At 51.7% G+C, this 21,830-nt stretch overlaps 1 protein-coding gene across 3 annotated transcripts in view; it reads right to left on the bottom strand.

Moving 5' to 3' along the window:
* The window catches only part of p3h2 (prolyl 3-hydroxylase 2), a 42,699-nt gene extending 28,391 nt beyond the window's left edge, over positions 1–14,308 (bottom strand). For 2 of the 3 annotated variants that reach the window (XM_055645871.1, XM_055645872.1), the window contains exon 1: positions 13,774–14,308. In XM_055645871.1, coding sequence (XP_055501846.1) covers positions 13,774–14,169 — 396 coding nt within the window. In that variant the 5' untranslated portion in view covers positions 14,170–14,308. Of the gene's footprint in view, positions 1–1,348; positions 1,567–13,773 lie in introns of those variants that run through there. The other variant, XM_055645873.1, reaches the window with a different exon arrangement.
* Between the last annotated feature and the right edge of the window lie 7,522 nt (positions 14,309–21,830).

Here is a 21,830-nt window from a genome sequence, read left to right as displayed (position 1 = left end):
CGCCAGCTCAGAACACTCTGCAGGGAAAGCGGAGACGAGCCCACACCTGGGGTATTGTGGTCAGGCATGGTCACCCTGCTATAGGGAGGATGTTGTTATACTGGAATGGGCACAGAGAAGATTTACAAGGATGTTGTCAGGATGTGAGGGCCTGAGCTACAGGGAGAGGTTAGACAGGCTAGGACTTTATTCCTTGGAGTGCAGGAGTCTGAAGGGTGATGTTATAGCCGTGTATAAAATCATGAGATCGATAGGGTAAATGTACAGTCTTCTACCCAGAATAGATGAACCAAGAACCAGAGGACATACATTGAAAGTGAGAGGGGCAAGATTTAATAGGAACCTGAGGGGTATCTTTTTCATACAAAGGATGGCAGGTATATGGAACGAGCTGCCAGAGGAGGTAGTTGAGGCAGGTTTCATAGCAATTTTTAAGACGCTTGGAGAGGTACATGGATACGAAAAGTTTCGAGGGATATGGGCTAAATGCGGGCAAAAGGGATTAGCTTAGATAGGGCATTTTAGTCAGCATGGCCGGGCTTGTGATCAGTGGTGAGTGGGAAGCTGCTGATAATCCTAGTGGGGAGTGTGTGTGTGTGTGTGTGTGTGTGTGTGTGTGTGTGTGTGTGTGTGTGTGTGTGTGTGTGCGTGTGTGCGTGTGTGTGTGTGTGTGTGTGTGTGTGTGTGTGTGTGTGTGTGTGTGTGTGTGTGTGTGCGTGTACGCTTGTGTGAGGGGGCACGTTACTGATCAGGGAGCAGTGTGGCCTGGCCGTAACTACAACACGTTTGTTTACATGTGCAGAGCTGGCCTGGTGATGGCACACAGGTCAATAACACTTACAGTAAAGGCCAGTGAATAAAAGCACAGATTAAAACCATAGAACAATCCAACACGAGGAACAGGCCCTTCGGCCCACACTGTCGATGCCAAACATGTTGCCGACTAATGGTTCTTTATTATCACATGTACAGACGTACAATGAAATTTCTTCCAATGCATACAGTTAAGTAAAATATTGCCATACCTAAGCCCAATCCCCAATTAGTACAAACTACATGGGAATAGTCCACTGAGACCACATGCAAGCATCGACAGGTTATAGTGCATTTTCAAACTCCAGTCTCCTGGAGCGGCACCCTATCCAGGTGATCTCCAAACCAACATAATCCTGCCCGCAGGTAATCCATATCCCACCATCCCAGCATATCCATGTGCCTATACAAAAGCCTCTTACGCACCTCTAGTATATCTGCCTCCACCACCACTCCTGGCATCATGTTCCAAGCACTCACCACCCTCTGTAAAAAACCTGCCCCGCACATCTCCTTTAAACTTTACCCCTCTCACCTTGAAGCTGTGCCCTCTGGTCTTTGATTTCTCCACAGTGGGAAATGAAAAACTGACTGTGTATCTATATGTGCCGCTCATCGTTTTACATACAAGCTCATCTGTTTCCATGGAACCTCATATTCAGACAATTTGATTGGATTTGACTGGTTAATCTGGAGTCTGGCAACCTGTGGTGTTGGGAGCAAGCCCAGCACAAGGACATGTGTGTGTGTGTGTGGAAATGAGTGAGTGTCTCTCTCATTGTTTCTATCTATCTTACTATTCTTTTTTTTTTTCAATTTAAAAACGTTATTAGCTGTCTCTCTCTCTCCCTCTCTGTCTCTGCCTCTCCGCCTCTCTCTGTCTCTGACTCTACTCCTTTGTATTGCCCCCTCTGTCTCTCTTTCTGGCTCCCCCCCTCTCTGTCACTGGAGCCACCACAGCTGCTAACCCCATCAACAGTCAGTGTGTGACTGTGGTGCCGGAGCGCGTTGCCAGGATCGGAAGCTGGGAGCATTCCTCATCCTCGCACAATTCCTGTACAGCAGAGATTCAGCGGACAGTTCTCTTCGTGGGGCGGGGGGGCTGCAACCACACACCGACTGCTGCCCGCCGCACGCACGGGTCAGGGGGAGGAGTGCTGTCTGTGTGTGAGTCGGAGGGGGGGGGGGGGTCCAATGAAGCCCCAGTCGGGGGGAAATGAAGCCCCAGTCGTGTGGGGATCAGAAGGGGGGGGGGGGAGGGGCGGGGAGAGGGGGAGCCCAGTTACACTGCGCCGGGGAGTGGTGTAACCCACACCGCCTCTCCCGGGGCCACTCAGCTGCTGAAGCCGTCAGCAGCCCGGGCGCCGGCCCAGTGCAGGAAATACCAGAGTGTGCAGCCCGAGCCCAGTCCCAGAGTCAGCACCGCCCCCCCCCCCCCCACGTCTCACCACCGTGCATAGCATCCCACCCCTCACAGATCCCGGCTCCTGAAACCCCGCCGCTCACCTTGGTCCTAGTCTCAGAGCCTCTGCCCCCCCCCCCCCCCCCCCGTGTAGAGCATCAACACACCCCCACCCCCAGTCCCCGGCTACAGACCCCGCACTCTAGTCCCAGTGTCCGTCCGTCCCCCCACGTCCCGGTTCCATCATCGTGTAAAGCAATCCCCACCCCGCACAGACACCGGCTCCAGCAAAGATCGTACAGCAGAGGATCTTTGGGCTCCAGACCTGCCTCTCACGCTAACCCTGGACGCAGAGTCGCCACTAACAACAGGGGGTGGGGAGATTTACATCCGAGCCCCCTCCTTCAGACCGCCCATAGGGGCATCAGTGGAGGTGGGACAGACTTGGACTGTTTTCACTGGAGCTCTGGACGTTGAGGGGAAACCTGATAGAGGTATATAAAATCAGGAGAGGCGTAGATATAGAGGACATAGGTTGAAATGAGAGGGGAAGTGTTTAATAGGAAATAAGAATAAGGGGTAGGCCATTTAGAACGGAGACGAGGAAACACTTTTTCTCACATAGAGTTGTGAGTCTGGAATTCTCTGCCTCAGAGGGCGGTGGAGGCAGGTTCGCTGGATGCTTTCAAGAGAGAGCTAGATAGGGCTCTTGAAAATAGCGGAGTCAGGGGATGTGAGGAGAACGGGGTACTGATTGGGGATGATTAGCCATGATCACATTGAATGGTGGTGCTGGCTCGAAGGGCCGAATGGCCTACTCCTGCACCTTTTGTCCATTGTCTATTGAAATTATGGGGCAACTTTTTCCACACAGAGGGTTGTGGATATATAGACCAGCTGCCAGCGGAGGTAGTTGAGGCAGGTACTATATATTATGGGCCACGTGTGGGCAGGTGGGACTGGTGTAGATGGGGCACCTTGGTCGCCATGGATGAGTTGGGCCGAAGGGCCTGTTTCCGTGCCGTACGACTGTGGTCAGGGGAGAAGTGTTTTGGCCATTGGAGAGGCTGGATTTGTTAATATTTAAGTTGAGAAGATTAATGGAAGGCAGAGTGAAGCTGTTGAGTCGGGGCGGTTTTGCTAATATAAACAGAGAGAAACTGTTTACTATGAGCAAGGCTTGGAGATGAGTTCATGGAATGATGCGGGGGGGGGGGGGGGGGTTATGCAAGGTCTTCAGGGGTCAAACGACGGTGGGCAGAAGGGGCAAGCGCTGTACAGATAATGCAAATGTCCAGGAGAGGAGGGAGTGTCGGGTTGGAGAGGGGCCAGCACTGACGACGGGCCGAACGGCCTTCCCTCAGTAACAGAGCTGTCACAGCAGCAATGTTGTGGGGAGATGCGCTTCTGCTGATGTCTGTATCCCTGCATTGGTACTGCGGGAGGGGGTGGGGGCACGCTGCAGGAGTGTCTGTGTGTGGTTTGCACATATTTTAAATGCATCTGTCGTACCTGCCTCATGAATTTACTCTAGTGAGATCTCCCTCCCAACCATGCCAGCAGCCCCACACGGGGCCACTCGAGTGTCCGTGGGCTCAGGGGGAGAGTGGGAGGGGCTCCGTATCTGGGACTGGGGGGCTCCGTGTGGGGGGACACGGGGGGGGGGGGGGAGGGAACACGGGAGGGAACACGGGAGGGGATCCATGTGGGACCCAGTATCTACCTCAGGAGGCAGAGGCAGGGGCGGGGAGGACAACTTGCCCATGCCGACCAAGATGCCCCATCTACACATCCCATCTGCTTGTGTTTGACCCACATCCCTCTAAACCTTCCCTATCCATGTACCTGTCCAAATATTTTATTTTAGTTGCAATAGCACCTGCCTCAACGATTTCCTCTGGCAGCTCATTCCATATTCCTAATACTCCGTGCAAAATAAAATGCCCCTCAGATTCCTATTAAATCCTTCCCCTCTCACCTTGTTTTTATATAAAACATATCAGAAGTAGGTAAAACTAGAGGACATGGATACAGGGCAAGGGGAGATTGGGTGGGGGGGGGGGGGGACGGGGAGACTGACTATTCCCTGGGGCTCAGTGCAGGGGGAGAGTAGGGGGAGAGACAGTGACAGTGACCAGGATGTTTCCAGACAAGTACTTGAAGTGCCCAGGTATAGATAGTGATGGTGGGAAATGGGTTGGGGAGTGAGAGGTGCCCAGTGATTGAGCTGTGCCACATGTAGCGAGTCTGTGAGAGTGGGAGCGAGGAGCACGGGAAGGAGGCGAGGACAGGGTCACGTGGTGGGACGGGGCTGGTTCTGTCTCTGTCTCTGTGGCTGACACCGTGCCAGTAACACTGGGCTGTGGTTTTGCTCAGACTGGGCGAGGCGTAGGAAACACGCTGCAAGTGTTTGGGCAGGATGTGTGGATAATGTACCACTGTTGGAGATAGGGAGGAGGGGTGAACTAACTCATTAGGCGTGCAAACCCCAATGACTAACTGGTTCCAGGCTCCGCACAGGAGAGGCGTCAGTCAATGATGGACTGGGTAGCCACCAAAGGCCGGCAGCTGCCTCCTACGCCAGAGCTCCTGAGATCGTGCGGGGTCAACATTCTCAACACCTCGACTATTAAACTTCACGCTGCGTTTAGATGTTTAGATACTTCCATATTAGATGCAATGGTAGAGAATGGTCCTGACCTCCTATCTGTCTCGTTGGAGACCTTTTAACTATCTTTAATCAGACTTTATTGGACTGCAATGTGATATCTGTGCACTAAATGTCGTACCGTTTGTAATGTATCTGTGCACTGTGGGCGGCTTCATCATATTCATGTATAGTCTATCCTTTGACTGGATAGCACACAAACTACGGGCGTGGGACGGAGAAGTGGATAAGGTTAGGAATAACCAACCAACAAACTAACCAACCTTGATCTCAAATCACAGGGAAATGGGTAAGACAGGCCAATAGCATCAGCAAGTAATCCAGGGACAGGCCATTCAGCCCATCAGTGTTATACTGGCTCCACATCAACTAATCTAGCCAGTCCCACCCCGCAACATCCCTGCAAATTCAGGATCCATGGACAGCCAATGTTTCAGACTGGAGAAGGGTCCGGGCCGGAAACGTCGTCTACCCATTCCCTCCACAGATGCTGCCTGACCCGCTGGGTTATTCCAGCACTTTGTTCCTTTGATATATGCCACGTCTCCCTCCCTTTGACCCTCCCACTTCTCGTGCTTGTCCCTGTCAACAGCGGAAAGGCAGTTTGCCACAACTCCCGAGCTAGCAATTACTCCACGTTAGCAGACAGCTGAAGTCTCATAACCTTCCCCCAAAATACTCGGACTTGTACTATAAACATGTTCACAAGCTATTTATAGAAATGTGACACAAACAGCTTCATCCTTTACAAATATTTGGATTTTCAGCAAAGAATTTAGCAAATACCGTCAGAAGGCAGAAAGGAGCTCTCAGTAAGGTTAGTGTCAGAGAGGGCGAGGAAGGTTTACCAGAATACTGCCTGCATTGCGGTGCGTTAGTTAGAAGGAACGTTTGGATAGACTTGGGATGTTTTCTCTACATATTTATAGTATTGGAGGCTGAGAGGGAGCTGGTGGAAGTATTTAGAATTATGAGAGGCACACTTAGGGTAGATAGTCAGAAGTTTACTCCCCAGGGTGGAAATGTCAAACACCAGAGAACATAGCTTTCTCTGCCTTCTTGGATTTGACATTTCCATTCAACTTTACCCCTCTCATGCAAAGTAAAGTCTGAAGAAGGATCTCAACCCGAAATATCACAATTCCTCCTCTCCAGAGATGCTGCCCGCCTCGCTGAGTTACTCCAGCATTATATTCTTACAGTGGCTTGCAAAAGTATTCATACCCCTTGAACTTTTCCACATTTTGTCACGTTACAACCACAAACATAAATGTATTTTATTGGGATTTTATGTGATAGACCAACACAAAGTGGCGCATAATTGTGAAGTGGAAGGAAAATGATACATGGTTTTCAAATTTTTTTACAAATAAAAAACTGAAAAGTGTGGCATGCAAAAGTATTCAGCCCCCTTTACTCTGATACCCCTAAATAAAATTCAGTGCAACCAATTGCCTTCAGAAGTCACCTAATTAGCAAATAGAGTCCACTTGTGTGTAATCTAACCTCAGTATATATACAGCTGTTCCGTGAAGGCCTCGGAGGTTTGTTAGAGAACATTAGTGAACAAACAGCATCATGAAGCCCAAGGAACACACCAGACAGGTCAGGGATAAAGTTGTGGAGAAGTTTAAAGCAGGGTTAGGTTATAAAAAAATATCCCAAGGTTTGAACATCTCACGGAGCACTGTTCAATCCATCATCTGAAAATGGAAAGAGTATGGCACAACTGCAAACCTACCAAGAAATGGCCGTCCACCTAAACTGACAGGCCGGGCAAGGAGAGCATTGATCAGAGAAGCAGCCAAGGTAACTCTGGAGGAGCTGCAGAGATCCACAGCTCAGGTGGGAGAATCTGTCCACAGGACAACTATTAGTCGTGCACTCCACAAATCGGGCCTTTATGGAAGAGTGGCAAGAAGAAAGCCATTGTTGAAAAAAAGCCATAAGAAGTCCCATTTTGCAGTTTGCCACAAGCCATGTGGGGGACACAGCAAACATGTGGAGGAAGGTGCTCTGGTCAGATGAGACCAAAATTAAAGTTTTTGGCCTAAATGCAAAACGCTATGTGTGGCGGAAAACTAACACTGCACATCGCCCTGAACACACCACCCCCACTGTGAAACATGGTGGTGGCAGCATCATGCTGTGGGGATGCTTTTCTTCAGCAGGTACAGGGAAGCTGGTCAGAGTTGATGGGAAGATGGATGGAGCCAAATACAGGGCAATCTTGGAAGAAAACCTGTTAGAGTCTGCAAAAGACTTGAGACTGGGGCGGAGGTTCACCTTCCAGCAGGACAACGACCCTAAACATACAGCCAGAGCTACAATGGAATGGTTTAGATCAAAGCATATTGATGTGTTAGAATGGCCCAGTCAAAGTCCAGACCTAAATCCAATTGAGAATCTCTGACAAGACTTGAAAATTGCTGTTCACAGATGCTCTCCATCCAATCTGACTGAGCTTGAGCTATTTTGCAAAGAAGAATGGGCAAATATTTCAGTCTCTAGATGTGCAAAGCTGATAGAGACATACCCCAAAAGACTTGCAGCTGTAATTGCAGCGAAAGGTGGTTCTACAAAGTATTGACTCAGGGGGGCTGAATACTTTGCACGCCACACTTTTCAGTTTTTTATTTGTAAAAAAAATTGAAAACCATGTATCATTTTCCTTCCACTTCACAATTATGCACCACTTTGTGTTGGTCAATAAAATACATTTACGTCTGTGGTTGTAACGTGACAAAATGTGGAAAAGGGGTATGAACCCTTTTGCAAGCCACTGTATCTTCGGGGTAAAGTTTAATGGATACTAGACCAAGTGGGAACCGTTGGCCCCCGTTCCCCCAACGCAATATTCCATCACTCACCCATTCCCCAATGCAACCCGTTCCCCCAACGAAATATTCCACCACTCACCCATAGCCCCCAACTGCGCAGGCACAGCTCATTTCCCCTCATCCCCCAGCGCTCCTTCCCCCTCCTCTTCACGCCCCATCTTCCCCCACCACCCCTCCTCCCCCCCCCCCCCCCCCCCCCCCCCCCAACTCCCTCCCTCTCCTTACAACAATGTTACAAATCTCTCATTGGACCGTGAGTCCTGTTTGTGTTAACATTGTCAGTAACCCCCCTCCCCTCCCTACCCCATGTGGGACCCGTTGGGCCTCGTTCCCGCAACGCAATACTCTGGTCTGGAGCGGAGAGGGAGGGAAGAGTGCGGCTCCGGACCCAGTCCGTGTGTGTGTCCGTGTATGTGTCCAGCCGCGCTCCGGGCCCTGGGCCGTGGTTCGAGCTCTATGTGTATTGTACACTGTACACAGAGGGTGGTGAGTGCCTGGAACACACTGCTGGAGGTTGTGGTGGACGCAGATACAATAGTGGTATTTAATAGTCTTTTGAGTAGACAGGAGTAACCATGGATAGACAGGTATACACCACTTGTAGGCACAAGCCAGGATAACTTGACATGGTGGGCCAAAGGGCCTGTGCCTGGGCTGCACTGTTAAATCAGTCAGGGAACTGAAGACAAGTGAACGGTTTTTCTTGGGTAGCTGAATGAGAAATGCAGAGGGAGAGAGGTAACCATAGCAACCTGCGTGGAGCTGAACCGACGGCCTGAACTTCCGGGAAACGCCAGCGTGTGTTTTTCCACGAAAGCTGTTTCCCAACTGTTACCCAGCGAGAGATTTACACTCGGAAGCTAAGGGGAAAACTTCAAATCCGGTTTCTTGGCAACGGCTGGGAGAGAAGATGTGACCTCACAGGGAGCAGCAGATCTGGGGATTGGAAGCAGCTCTTCCCAGATCGTGGAATGCCAAATAGTTTGCTCCAAGTTGTGGATGATGATCGATTACAGAATTCTAAACGCGTTGCACAATTTCAGAGGAATGCAGATGCTTCTGGTGCGAGGCAACCAGCCAAGATACAACTCTGTTCAAAACTAGATGGAAATGAACGACTTTGTGTCCTTCCTTGTGTCACCCCTGGAGACTCTGGTCCCTCCACAGCGACCCCAGGTCCCTCCTGCTCCGGCAAATACGTGGAGAGGAAGACACCGTTTAACGTTGCTGAACCCCGGGAACATGAAACAAGGGGACGTGAGGGAGGGTGTGGGTTACAAGGGGGCAGGAAGCGGGGAGGAGGGACAGACACTTGGGACACAAGCCCCCCTTCATTGTCATAATTTCCTGGTCCACACCTCTGGACACCCGCTCACATCGAACACTGGGGTAGAGTTGCTATCTCCCTGTGACCGCGTGGGATTTCTCTGGGTGCTCCGGTTTCCTCCCTGACTTGCTGGTTAATTGGCTTCGGTAAATTTGTAAATTGTCATTAGCGTGTCGTGCGAACGAGTGTGGCCGTTGGTGGGCGCGGAGTCGGTGGGTGGAAGGGCCTGCCGGGACGGGTGGGTGAGGATCAGGGAGCGGGGACAGGCAAACATACCCACCGGCACCGCTGGTTCCCTGCAACGAGGGCAACGTTTAAATGGAGAGAAAGAAAAGCCAGACCTTCCCTCCCGATCCCACCGGGAGGATTAATGAGTTTACAAAGCTGGATACTCAGCGGGGAAGTGGGGAAGCCAGAGGAGATGAGCAACATCTGGAAAGTTACGTGCAGCTGCTCACAACCGCACAAACACAACGCAATCCGTCATCGGAAGGGGGTGGCGTGGACGGGGGGGGGGGGGGGGGGGGGGGCGGGATGGGGGGGGCGGAGATGGGGGGGGGGGGGCGGAGATGGGGGAGGCCGATGGACGGGGGGGGGGGAGCGATGGACGGGGGGGGGGCAGAGGGACGGGGGGGGGCAGAGGGACGGGGGGGGCAGAAGGTCGGGGGGGGGGGGGCAGAGGGACGGGGGGGGGGGGCAGAAGGTCGGGGGGGGGCAGAGGGACGGGGGGGGCAGAGGGACGGGGGGGCAGAGGGACGGGGGGGGCAGAGGGACGGGGGGGGGCAGAAGGTCGGGGGGGGCAGAGGGACGGGGGGGGGGCAGAGGGACGGGGGGGCGAGAGATGGGGGAAGGCCGATGGACGGGGGGGGGGCAGAGGGACGGGGGGGGGGGGACAGAGGGGGGGGGGGGGGGCAGAGGGACGGGGGGGGGCAGAGGGACGGGGGGGGAGGGACGGGGGGGGCAGAGGGGGGGGGGGGCAGAGGGACGGGGGGGGGGCAGAGGGAGGGGGGGGGGGGCAGAGGGACGAGGGGGGGGGGCAGAAGGTCGGGGGGGGCAGAGGGACGGGGGGGGCAGAGGGACGGGGGGGGCAGAGGGACGGGGGGGGGCAGAAGGACGGGGGGGGCAGAAGGTCGGGGGGGGGGCAGAGGGACGGGGGGGCAGAAGGACGGGGGGGGCAGGGACGGGGGGGGCAGGGGGGGGGGGGGGGGGGGGGCAGAGGGACGGGGGGGCAGAAGGACGGGGGGGCAGAAGGTCGGGGGGGGGCAGAGGGACGGGGGGGGGGAGGGGACGGGGGGGGGGCGAGAGATGGGGAAGGCCGATGGACGGGGGGGGCAGAGGGGGGGGGGGGGGCAGAGGGACGGGGGGGGGGGGAGAGGGAGGGGGGGGGGGAGGGGGGGGGGGGGCAGGGGGGGGGGGGGGGGGGGGGGGGGGGGGGGGGGGGGGGGGGGGGGGGGGGGGGGTGGGGGGGGGGGGGGGGGCAGAGGGGGGGGGGGGGGGGGGACCAGAGGGGGGGGGGGGGGGGGCAGAGGGACGGGGGGGGGGGGACCGGGGGGGGGGCGAGAGATGGGGGAAGGCCGATTGACGGGGGGGGGGGGGGGAGAAGGACGTGGGGGGGGGGCCAGAAGATGACGGGGGGGGGGGGCAGAGGGACGGGGGGGGGGTAACGAGAGATGGGGGGGGCCGATGTACGGGGGGAGACTCCGGCGGGGGAACAACACCTCAGCAGAGACGCAGGGACACCGGGATCTTAGAATGGACAAAGATCAGGTGCAGGTTGTCCCTGGCACTTTGTGTGCTCGACACGTCCTCACGGCCGGGTAAGACCACCGCCTTAATCAATGCAAATAACTGACTTTGAGCATGTCGTGGGCAGTTGTGGTAGCAATGGGGGCAGAGGGGCAGAGACGGGAAAAGGGTGCAAGGCCAGGGAGCAGTGGCCGGCATAGGGGGAGAGCAGAAGGCGGCCGCGGAAGGCCCTACAGCAGCCGGGTGAGCGAGCACAGCCTGCGACAAATGCGCGGAGCGACAGTGGAAATAGCCGACCTCTACAGCTACTTCATCCATCCTGTGCCGCCAGGACACCGGGCCTTGACGTGAGGAAATAAGTAAGTGGGCAAGCCAACTTTACCGAAGCCAATTAACCTACGAGTCTGCACTTCCCGGGCAAGGATGGACGCTTCAGAAACATGGTAGTTACATGATGCACCCGACCGTGGTGACTCTGCGGGCTCTTCCAGAGATAGAATTGTGTTGTACTATTGTACACAACTATTGTACTCGTGTATGGTTTGATTTGACTGGATAGCACGCATGGCAAGCTTCCACTGTATCTCTGTACAGTTGACAATAAAACAATGACTAAAACCAAAGATATGATGTCCACTGTAGGAAATGTAGAACACGGCGCTTTGGCTTCGCTCACCTTTGTCAACCTGTCCCGGACTCACCCCCACCGAAATAGAAGTGACCTCGAGTATATTCAGTGTGCATTGGAACATAGAACACAGCCCTTCGGCCCTTAATTTCTGTAACCAACATGATGCCAGGCTAAACTAACTGATCCCTATCCCTCCATTCCCTGTATACCCACGTGCCTATCCACATCTCTTAAACACCACTATCGTATCTTCCTCCACCACCACCCGGCAGCGCGCACCAGGCTCCCACCGGTCCTTTTGTGTAAAACACTTTGCCCTGCACATCTCCTGAAAACTGTTCCCCGCTCACTTTAAAGCTATGTGCTCCAGTACTTGAAATTTCCATCCTGGGGAAAGGTTTCTGAATGTCTATGTTTGTGGCATTTATGGGACGGCCTCGTCTGTGGAACTGCTTCCATCAGAGACAGCTCCTGTAACAGGGGCTTTAAACAAATCGCACACATGCCAGCCAATGTTGCCATGGTGCACGGACTGAGGAAGAGGGAACGCCAGGACATGACACAGGCCACCGAGGTAGCTAACACCCGCTTTATACAAGGTAGATACAAATGCTGGAGAAACTCAGCTGGTGAGGTAGCATCTCTGGAGCGAAGGAATATGTGACGTTTAGGGTCGAGACCTTTGTTCAGACTTTATACAAGGCGCTTTAAAGACACAGTTTGCATTTACGAGGCACCATTTACTATCTGGGCATGAGAAGGTTCACAGCCAGTTGTTTGCTTTATGGGTAGTGTCTGCAGTAAACACGACAGCTCATTTATACACAGCGATGTCCCCCCCGGGGAGTTATCGGCCAGCCCAGCGGATGTTCTTCAGTGACCGACACAGATGGTTCAGTGTCTGCAGGAAGCACCAACCTCACCCGTAACACATGGGAGGGGGGTCGGAAACTCACGGGAGCGGTGGGCTGGCGGGCCGGTGAACGAGAAGTGGGGGGTGGGGTGGAGGGAGAGTGGAGGCTTCCCACACTCACACACGGAGCCGTGTGAAAGGGGCCCGGGGTCTGAGGGCACGAGGTCAAGGGGTCGGACTAATGGAGAACGCTGCTGACAACACAACCTTCCTGCTCCTATTTATAGAGGAATCAGGGACAAAAAACACACAGAGCTGCCATGTCAAACACTGGCAAACCCCAGATAGATTCCAGGGTCAGCCCTGGTCTCACACCAGGAAGGATGTCAAGAGTTCGTAGCAAAGCCAGAATGGGTGAGCAATGAAAGGTCTCAGTCATGTGTAGACTCGGGCTATTTACGTTGCAGGGGAGGGGAGTACGAGACCGAGAGCATGTTCACAATCCTGTGGTGGAACAAACAACGAGAAGTTGTTGCAAGAGACGTACAACATTGACTTCGGGTGATCACACCAGAGGCAAAGGCAGAGAGTGGAGAGACAGCGCTTCAGGAGACCCTTCACAAAGAGGGCTGGGCCGAGCACTGAAGGGGAAACCTTGTAAAAGTCCGGGTGGAAGAGCAAGGCAATAGGGGAGATAAACACAAAATGCTGGAGTAACTCAGTCAGGCAGCATCTCTGGAGAAAATGAATGGGTGACGTATCGTTTCGGGTCGGGACCCTTCGTCAGAGATGCTGCCTGATCCACTCAGTTACTCAAGCATTTTGGTTCTATTTTCGGTATAAACCAGCATCTGCAGTTCCTTCCTACACAAGATAAAAGGGGACCTAGGAGGGTGCTCGTTCGGAGACGGGGCTAGACTCAATGGGCCAAATGGCCGCCACCCACTGCACCCATCGACTCCAGCAGCAATATTGGTGGCAACTCCACACCTCCCTGTATGCCAACATCTCCAGCACAACACAACCCCTCTTGCCCAACACCCCCCACCCGGGGCGCTCTGCCTCCCTCGGGTCATGGGGTACATGTACCACCCCGTCTCACTGACCCTAAGCCCCGCTCCCGGGACAGTCCCGTCATCACCCCGTCCACCTACACGCCCGGAGACACAATGATAAACGGAGCGGGGGCGGGTGCCCGGTAACCGGTATCTCAGTGACCTGTCGCCCGCATCCCCCGGTAACCGGTTCCCCTGGTACCCGGTGATCGCTGTCCCAGGTAGATGAGGTCTTGCCGCCTGCTGACCCTCCGCCCACTGACCCGGTGACCCTCCGCCCGCTGACCCGGTGCCCGGTGACCCTCCGCCCACTGACCCGGTGACCCTCCGCCCACTGACCCGGTGACCCTCCGCCCACTGACCCGGTGACCCTCCGCCCACTGACCCGGTGACCCTCCGCCCACTGACCCGGTACCCGGTGCCCCGGTGACCCCTCACCTTGTAGTAGGCCAGCTGCAGGTAGTTGTAGGGGCCGCGCCGCTCGAACTCGAGCTCCAGGTCGCGGTTGGCCCGGTGCAGCGACGCGGGGCCCAGGCCTCGCTGGCCGCACACATCGATGCAGCGGGCCCGGCGCAGCACGGAGCCCACCACCCGCGGCCCGGCCGTCTCCACACCGTGCCGGGCGGCGCAAGCCAGCCTGCAGCCCACCTGCAGCCGCCGCCGCTCCCGGTAGCTGTGCGCCGCCCCCTCCATGGCCCGCACCACCGCCGGCCAGTCGCTGTCATAGTAAGCCCTCACCCCGTCCTCGTACAGCTCGTCGAAGGGCGTCAGATGCCCCCAGGCCGCCACCAGCCCGCAACACAGCGCCCAGAGAGCCGACACCATGGACACCATCTCCCTCTGCCTCACTCAGTCCCTTTCACTCTCCCCCCGTCCCACTCACTCCTCGCCACCCTCGCTCAATCCCACTCACCCTCTCTGACTCACTCTTTCTCACTCTCACACTCTCTCTTCCTCTCCCACACTTCCTCTCTCTAACTCTCCTCTCTCTCTTTCTCCCTCACTCTCTCTTTCTCCCTCAGTCTCTCTCTCTTTCTCCCTCACTCTCTCTCTTTCTCTCTCAGTCTCTCTCTTTCTCTTTCTTTCTCTCACCGTCTCTCCCTCTCTTTCTCCCCCTCCGTGTCCGTCTCTGTCCGCCTGTCTCTCTCACACACAGTGTCTCCCTCCTTCCTACTCTCTCAATGCGTGTATCTTTCTTTCACCGTCTCTCTCCCGCTGTCTGTCAGCCTCTGTGTGTGTGTCTCTCCACACTGAATGCAACCGCATCCCACACTTAGCAGCAGCCCAAAACAAGAGAGCTCCAATGCACGGATAGTCCCAGCCCTTGCAATCACTTCCAGATATGCAGCCACAAACTGACCGCTGGAGACACTAGGAACTGCAGACGCTGGAAACTTGCAAAACACAACATTCGGGAGTGAAACAGCAGATCAATCAGCATCTCTTTGAGATGCACACAAACCACTGTAGATGCTGGATAACCTCTCTTGAGAACATTAATGGGTGACATTTTGGGTAAGGAGTCAAGGACCCTTCTTCAGATTGATGGAGAAGCTGGAGAGGTGGAGATGGGGCAACGCCAGGCAAGTGATAGGTAGATAGACACAAAATGCTGGAGTAACTCAACGGGACAGGCAGCATCTCTGGAGAGAAGGAATGGGCGATGTTTCGAGTCGAGATTCTTCTTCAGACTGATTACTCCAGCATTTTGTGTCTATCTTCGGTTTAAACCAGCATCTCCAGTTCCTTCCTACATAAGTGATAGGTGGATACAGCTGAGATGGGAGGGGTGATTGGCAGATGGGTGGAATAAGTGACAAAGGCTGGAGGTGAAGAGAAGACAAAAGGGTGTCAGCTGAGGAGAGAAGGGGAGCGAAATGTAAACATGTGAGGGAGGGAAATGGGTGGAAGGGGACGGGGAGGGCAAAAGGTGGGGATACAAGGGAAATGGAGGACTCAGGGATGGGAGATGAGCTTACGGAGGAGGGGAAAGGAGCCAGGTGACTGGGGATTGGGAGAAGGTGGGAGAAATGTGTGTGCATTGGGGTGGGGGAAGAGAAGAGGAGGCTTATGTCCATAAGACATACAGTGCCCTCCATTATTTTTGGGACTACCATTTATTTATTTGCCTCTGTACTTGACAATTTGAGATTTGTAATAGAAAAAAAATTACATGAAGTTAAAGTGCACATTGTCAGGTTTTAATAAAGGCCATTTTTACACATTTTGGTTTCACCATGTAGAAATTACAGCAGTGTTTATACATAGTCTCCCTATTTCAAGGCACCATAATGTTTGGGACACAGCAATGTCATGTAAATGAAAGTAGTCATGTTTAGTATTTTGTTACATCCCTTTTGCATGCAATGACTGCTTGAAGTCTGCGATTCATGGACATCACCAGTTGCTGGGTGTCTTCTCTGGTGATGCTCTGCCAGACCTATATTGCAGCCATCTTTTGCCAATGCTTGTTTTGGGGACTAGTCCCCTTCAGTTTTCACTTCAGCATATAAAAGGCATGCTCAATTGGGTTCAGATCAGATGATTGACTTGGCCACTCAAGAATTTACCATTTTTTAGCTTTCAAAAACTCCTTTGTTGCTTTAGCAGTATGTTTGGGATCATTGTCTTGCTGTAGAATGAAATGCCTGCAAATGAGTTTTGAACCATTTGTTTGAACTTGAGCAGATAGGATGTGTCTATACACTTCAAAATTCATTATGCTACTACCATCAGCAGTTGTATCATCAATGAAGATAAGTGAGCCAATACCTTCAGCAACCATTCATGCCCAGGCCATAACACCCCACCACTGTGTTTCACAGATGAGGTGGTATGTTTTGGATCTTGGGCAGTTCCTTCTCTCCTCCATATTTTGCTCTTGCCATCACTTTGATATAAGTTACTCTTCGTCTCATCTGTCCACAATACCCTTTTTCCAGAACTGTGGTTGCTCTTTTAAGTACTTCTTGGCAAACTGTAACTTGGCATCCTATTTTTGAGGCTAACCAGTGGTTTGCATCCTGCAGTGTAGCCTCTGTATTTCTGTTCATGAAGTCTTCTGCGGACAGTGGTCATTGACAAATCCACAACTGACTCCTGAAGAGTGGTCATTGACAAATCCACAACTGACTCCTGAAGAGTGTTTCTGATCTGTTGGACAGATGTTGGGGATTTTTTATTTATTATACAGAGAATTCTTCTGTCATCAGCTGTGGAGGTCTTCCTTGGCCTGCCAGTCCCTTTGTGATTAGTAAGCTCACCAGTGCTCACTTTCTTCTTAATGATGTTCCAAACAGTTGATTTTGGTAAGCTTAAGGTTTGGCTGATGTCTTTAACAGTTTTATTCTTGTTTCTCAGTCTCGTAATGGCTTCTTTGACTTTCATTGGCACAACTTTGGTCCTCATGTTGATATACAACAATAAAAGTTTCCAAAGGTGATGGAAAGATTGGAGGAAAGACTAGATGCTGAGAGCTCTCTTATACCTGCATTAAGGAGGCATTTAAACACACCTGAGCAAGTACAAACTTCAGTGATGCCATGTGTCCCAAACATTATGGTGCCCAGAAATGGGGGGACTATATATAAACACAGCTGTAATTTCTATATAATGAAACTAAAATGTATAAAAATGGCCTTTATTAAAATCTGACAATGTGCACATTAACACCATGTGATTTTTTTTATTACAAATCTCAATTCACAGAGGCAAATAAATAAATGACGGGTTTTTGTCCTAATTATTATGGAGGGCACTGTCGGAGCAGAATTAGGTCATTTTGGCCCTACTCTGCCATTCAATCAACCACATTTTCCTGCTTTCTCCCTGTAACCTTTGACCTCCTTACGAATCAGAACAGGGACAGGGGGGTATTATTGGAGTTGGAGAATTGAAGGCTAAATAAACCTTTCGAGCAACTTCAGCAACTTCTGTTAAGGAGGGGTAGAAATGGTGGATATTTCGTATGGAGACCATGCATCAGGACTCCGTACTCCCCTAACACTGTGGTGTTGCTCCAGATTCCAACATTTGCCGTCTGTCTCTTGGAACTTCCAGATGTGCAGGCTGGTGAGGGGGATTTACTGGGGTAGTTGCTGCTGTCTGAAGCCAGAGTGGGAGTAGGGAAACACTGCCAGTGGAGGGTCTGAGATACAGTGGAGAGTCCAGGATAGACTGGGGAGAGAGGGCAGGGGAACTGTCTCTCGGGTTTTATTCAGTGTAAACCAGCCAGCCTGGCAACACAAGGAACTGCAGGTGCTGGAATCTTCAGTAAAACACAAAGTGCTGGATGAACTCAGTGGGTCAGGCAGCATCTGTGGAAGGATTGGACAGGTGATGTTTCTGGTTGGGACACTTCTTCAGAGTAAGGGGGAGAAAAGTGAGTTATTTTTTAATCCATGTTTGTACCCCCCCCTTGTGCCTCAGGCACCAGTTGACCTGCAGTGGGGTGGGGACTGGTGAGAGGGAGATGGACCTTGGAACAATGGTGTACGGGCGGGGTGGCATGTGGAACGAGCAGCCAGAGGACATAGCAGTACAATTACATTGTTTAAAAGATATTTAGACAGATACATGGTGAGGAATGATTGAGAGGGTCATGTGCCTCAGCGTGGATGAGATGACCTGTAGGTCCGTTCCCATGTTGTTCTACAACAAGGAGATAGAGAATCTAGTGACATGGCGTCTGGACAATCATCTCTCCCTCAGTGTTAGCAAGATAAAGAAGTTAGTTATCGGGTTCAGGAAGTGTGGCGTACATGCCCCAATCAGCATCAATAGTGCTGAAATGGAAATGGCCGAGAGAATCAAGTTCCTTGGCATTAGTATTACCAACTATCTGTCATGGACCAACCACATTTAAGCGGCAGCCAAGAAAACCTCTACTTCCCGAGGAGACTGAGGAAATCTAGCAACCAATTCTGCAACAACACTTACAAAGCACACTGTCAGGTTGCACCACAGCTTGAGTAAGGAACAGCTCTGCCCCAAACTGTGAAAAAGTGCAGAGAGTTGTGGATGTAGCCCAGTCCATCACACGGACCAGACTTCCCACCATTGACGCCATCTACACTTCATGCTACTTTGGGAAAGCAACCAACATAATCAAAGAGTTGTCCACCTGGTCATTCCCTCTTCTACCTGCTCCTGTCGGGCAGAAGGTACGGAAGCTTGAAAACTTCCACCAGTCTCAGAAACAGCTTCTTCTCCTCCGTTATCAGGCTTCTGAACAGCCCTTCCATAAGCGAGGGTACTGTTCGATTCACCTCTACCCCATTGTGGACATTGGACTCTGTCTCTGGAACTGATGCGCTAAAATACTGAGAATATATGTTGCACTTAGTATCTTCCCATTTGCTCTATCCTTTAGTTTGGCTTGATTGTATTTATGCAATGGTATTATCTGATCTGTTTGGAGAGCATGTAAAACAAAGCTTTTCACTGTACCTTGGTACACGTGCCAATAATAAACCTATATCTCAGACTGACTCTGACGCATTAGACTGTAGTGTATCACCCTCTCCACTCTAGATTGTTTACTGCACAGTGAAGTGCAGGTACAATGAAAGGTTTTGCTCGCAGGCACGTAACCTCAGACAACACAAAAAAATACATTCTATGTTAGTTACTCATAAAATTCTGAAAGAAACAAGACTGTGCAAAGATAGGATTGCTACATGAACTATTCAGGTCTATCCCCAATTAACTAATTATGTAAGATAATACACATAATTGTAAATTACTTCACTCTCCTAGTCTTATACAAGATGCATCACCATGAGGTAGAAACAAAGAACTGCAGATGCTGGTTTACAATAAAAAGACACAAAGTGCTGGAATAACTCGGTGGGTCAAGCAGCATCTCTGGAGAACATGCATAGGCAATATTTTGGGTCTGGCCTCTTCTTCAGATCTGTTCCTGGTCTGCACCTCGGGGGGAAAGTTGTGAAGTGCATCACACTGAGGCAAGGAGAGGAAGTTGGAAGGGTGAGAGTGGTCACAAAAGATTGCAGACACTGGACACTGAGCAAAACACAATATGTTGGAGTAACTCAGCAGGTCAGGCAGCATCTGTGGAGGGAATGGACAGACAATATTTCAGGTTGGGACTCTTCTTCAGAACTAATGGAGCAGTGGAGAGAAAGTTGGAAAAGAGAGGTGGGGTATGGCAAGGCCTGGCAAGTGATGGGTGGACACAGGTGAGAAGGGTTAATAAGAAGATGGATGGAATAAGTGACAAAGGCTTTGAAGAACAGGAGAGCAGCAGGAATCACAGAGGGGGAGCAATGAGAGAGGTTCTCGCAAAACTTCCATTGGAGATAGGATGAGAACGTCGTTAAAGTATTGAGGAGATTTTGCAGGGGACGGTAAAATGGACATACAAGACTGCGGAGGGGAATAAATAGGTTGAATGCACAGTCTTTTACCCAGGGTAGACAATCTAGAACCAGAGGGCATATAACCATATAACCATATAACAATTACAGCGCGGAAACAGGCCATCTCGACCCTTCTAGTCCGTGCCGAACACGTATTCTCCCCTAGTCCCATATACCTGCACTCAGACCATAACCCTCCATTCCTTTCCCGTCCATATAACTATCTAATTTATTTTTAAATGATAAAAACGAACCTGCCTCCACCACCTTCACTGGAAGCTCATTCCACATAGCCACCACTCTCTGAGTAAAGAAGTTCCCCCTCATGTTACCCCTAAACTTCTGTCCCTTAATTCTCAAGTCATGTCCCCTTGTTTGAATCTTCCCTACTCTCAGTGGGAAAAGCTTATCCACGTCAACTCTGTCTATCCCTCTCATCATTTCAAAGACCTCTATCAAGTCCCCCCCTTAACCTTCTGCGCTCCAAAGAATAAAGCCCTAACTTGTTCAACCTTTCTCTGTAACTTAGTTGCTGAAACCCAGGCAACCTTCTAGTAAATCTCCTCTGTACTCTCTCTATTTTGTTGACATCCTTCCTATAATTAGGCGACCAAAATAGTACACCATACTCCAGAATTGGCCTCACCAATGCCTTGTACAATTTTAACATTACATCCCAACTTCTATGCTCAATGCTCTGATTTATAAAGGCCAGCACACTAAAAGATTTCTTTACCACCCTATCTACATGAGATTCCACTTTCAGGGAACTGTGCACAGTTATTCCCAGGTCCCTCTGTTCACCTGCATTCTTCAATTCCCTACCATTTACCATGTACGTCCTATTTTGATTTGTCCTGCCAAAATGTAGCACCTCACACTTATCAGCATTAAACTCCATCTGCCATCTTTCAGCCCACTCTTCCAACTGGCATAAATCTCTCTGTAGACTTTGAAAATCTACTTCATTATCCACAACCCCACCTATCTTAGTATAGGTTGAAGGTGAGGGGAAAAATTGAATAGGAACCTGAGCAGCAACTTTTTCATGCACAAGGTGGTGGGTATACGGAACGAGCTGCCAGAGGAGGTTGTTGAGGCAGATACTATAACACCATTTAAAAGACATCTGGACAGGTGCAGAGGGATATGGGCCAAACATGGACAAATGAAAGTAATGTAGATGGGCACATTTGGCGTCATGTATGAGTTGGGCCGAATGGTCTGTTTCTATGCTGTATGTGCCTGTGCAGAGTTCCCAGAGCCACCATCTCAGAGACCCCGAGGGGTGGGGTCAGGGGCAGCGCTGGGGGTGGGGGGGAGAGGAGCAGCGCTGGGAGGTAGGGGGGCAGCCCTGGGTGGAGAGTACAGACTCCAGGAAATAAAACATAAACCTGCCTGGAGCTGGAGACCATCGGCTGGGACCTGGACACAGGGAGGACCACGGCTCCCTCTGGTGGGCCAGACTGGTGTCCACAGTAGAGGGAGCTGTCCCTGGCAATCCTTCCACCAACCCTGGTGCCATTGGCCACCACCCCAGGGACCAGGGTGTGGAAACCCCCCACTCTACCACTGAGGCCAGGGAGTGGAGATGTTTACCTCTGTGTGAGACAGTTATCCCAGTGTGTGACCGTTACTCCAGTATGAGATGCTACTCCAGTAATAACATGGATAGGCAATATTTTAGGCAATATAGGCAATGGATAGCCAGTGTGAGATGTTACTCTCATGTGAGATGTTACTCCAGCAAGACAGTTACTCCAGTGTGAGATGTTAATCCAGTGTGACATGTCACTCCAGTATGAGATGCTACTCCAGTAAATACATGGGTAGGCAATATTTTAGGCAATATAGGCAATGGATAGCCAGTGTGAGATGGTTACTCCAGTGTGAGATGTTACTCCAGTGTGAGATGTTACTTCAGTGTGAGATGGTTGAATCCAAGTGGGGACCTTATGTTGCAGGTGTAGATACATGGAAGACCACATCTAGAGTTCTGTGGAGAGTCATTGATCTCTACAGCTCAGAATCAGGCCCTTTGGGGAACCTTATCAATGACCACTGTTGGCATACTGAGCTCATCCCATTTGCCTCTATTTGGCCCATATCCCTCTA

Source organism: Leucoraja erinacea, chromosome 14, assembly GCF_028641065.1.
Source record: "Leucoraja erinacea ecotype New England chromosome 14, Leri_hhj_1, whole genome shotgun sequence".
In the NCBI taxonomy this organism is placed as follows: domain Eukaryota; kingdom Metazoa; phylum Chordata; class Chondrichthyes; order Rajiformes; family Rajidae; genus Leucoraja; species Leucoraja erinaceus.
The sequence above is the reverse complement of the archived record's forward strand: the minus strand, read 5'-3'. Positions and strand labels throughout refer to the sequence as shown.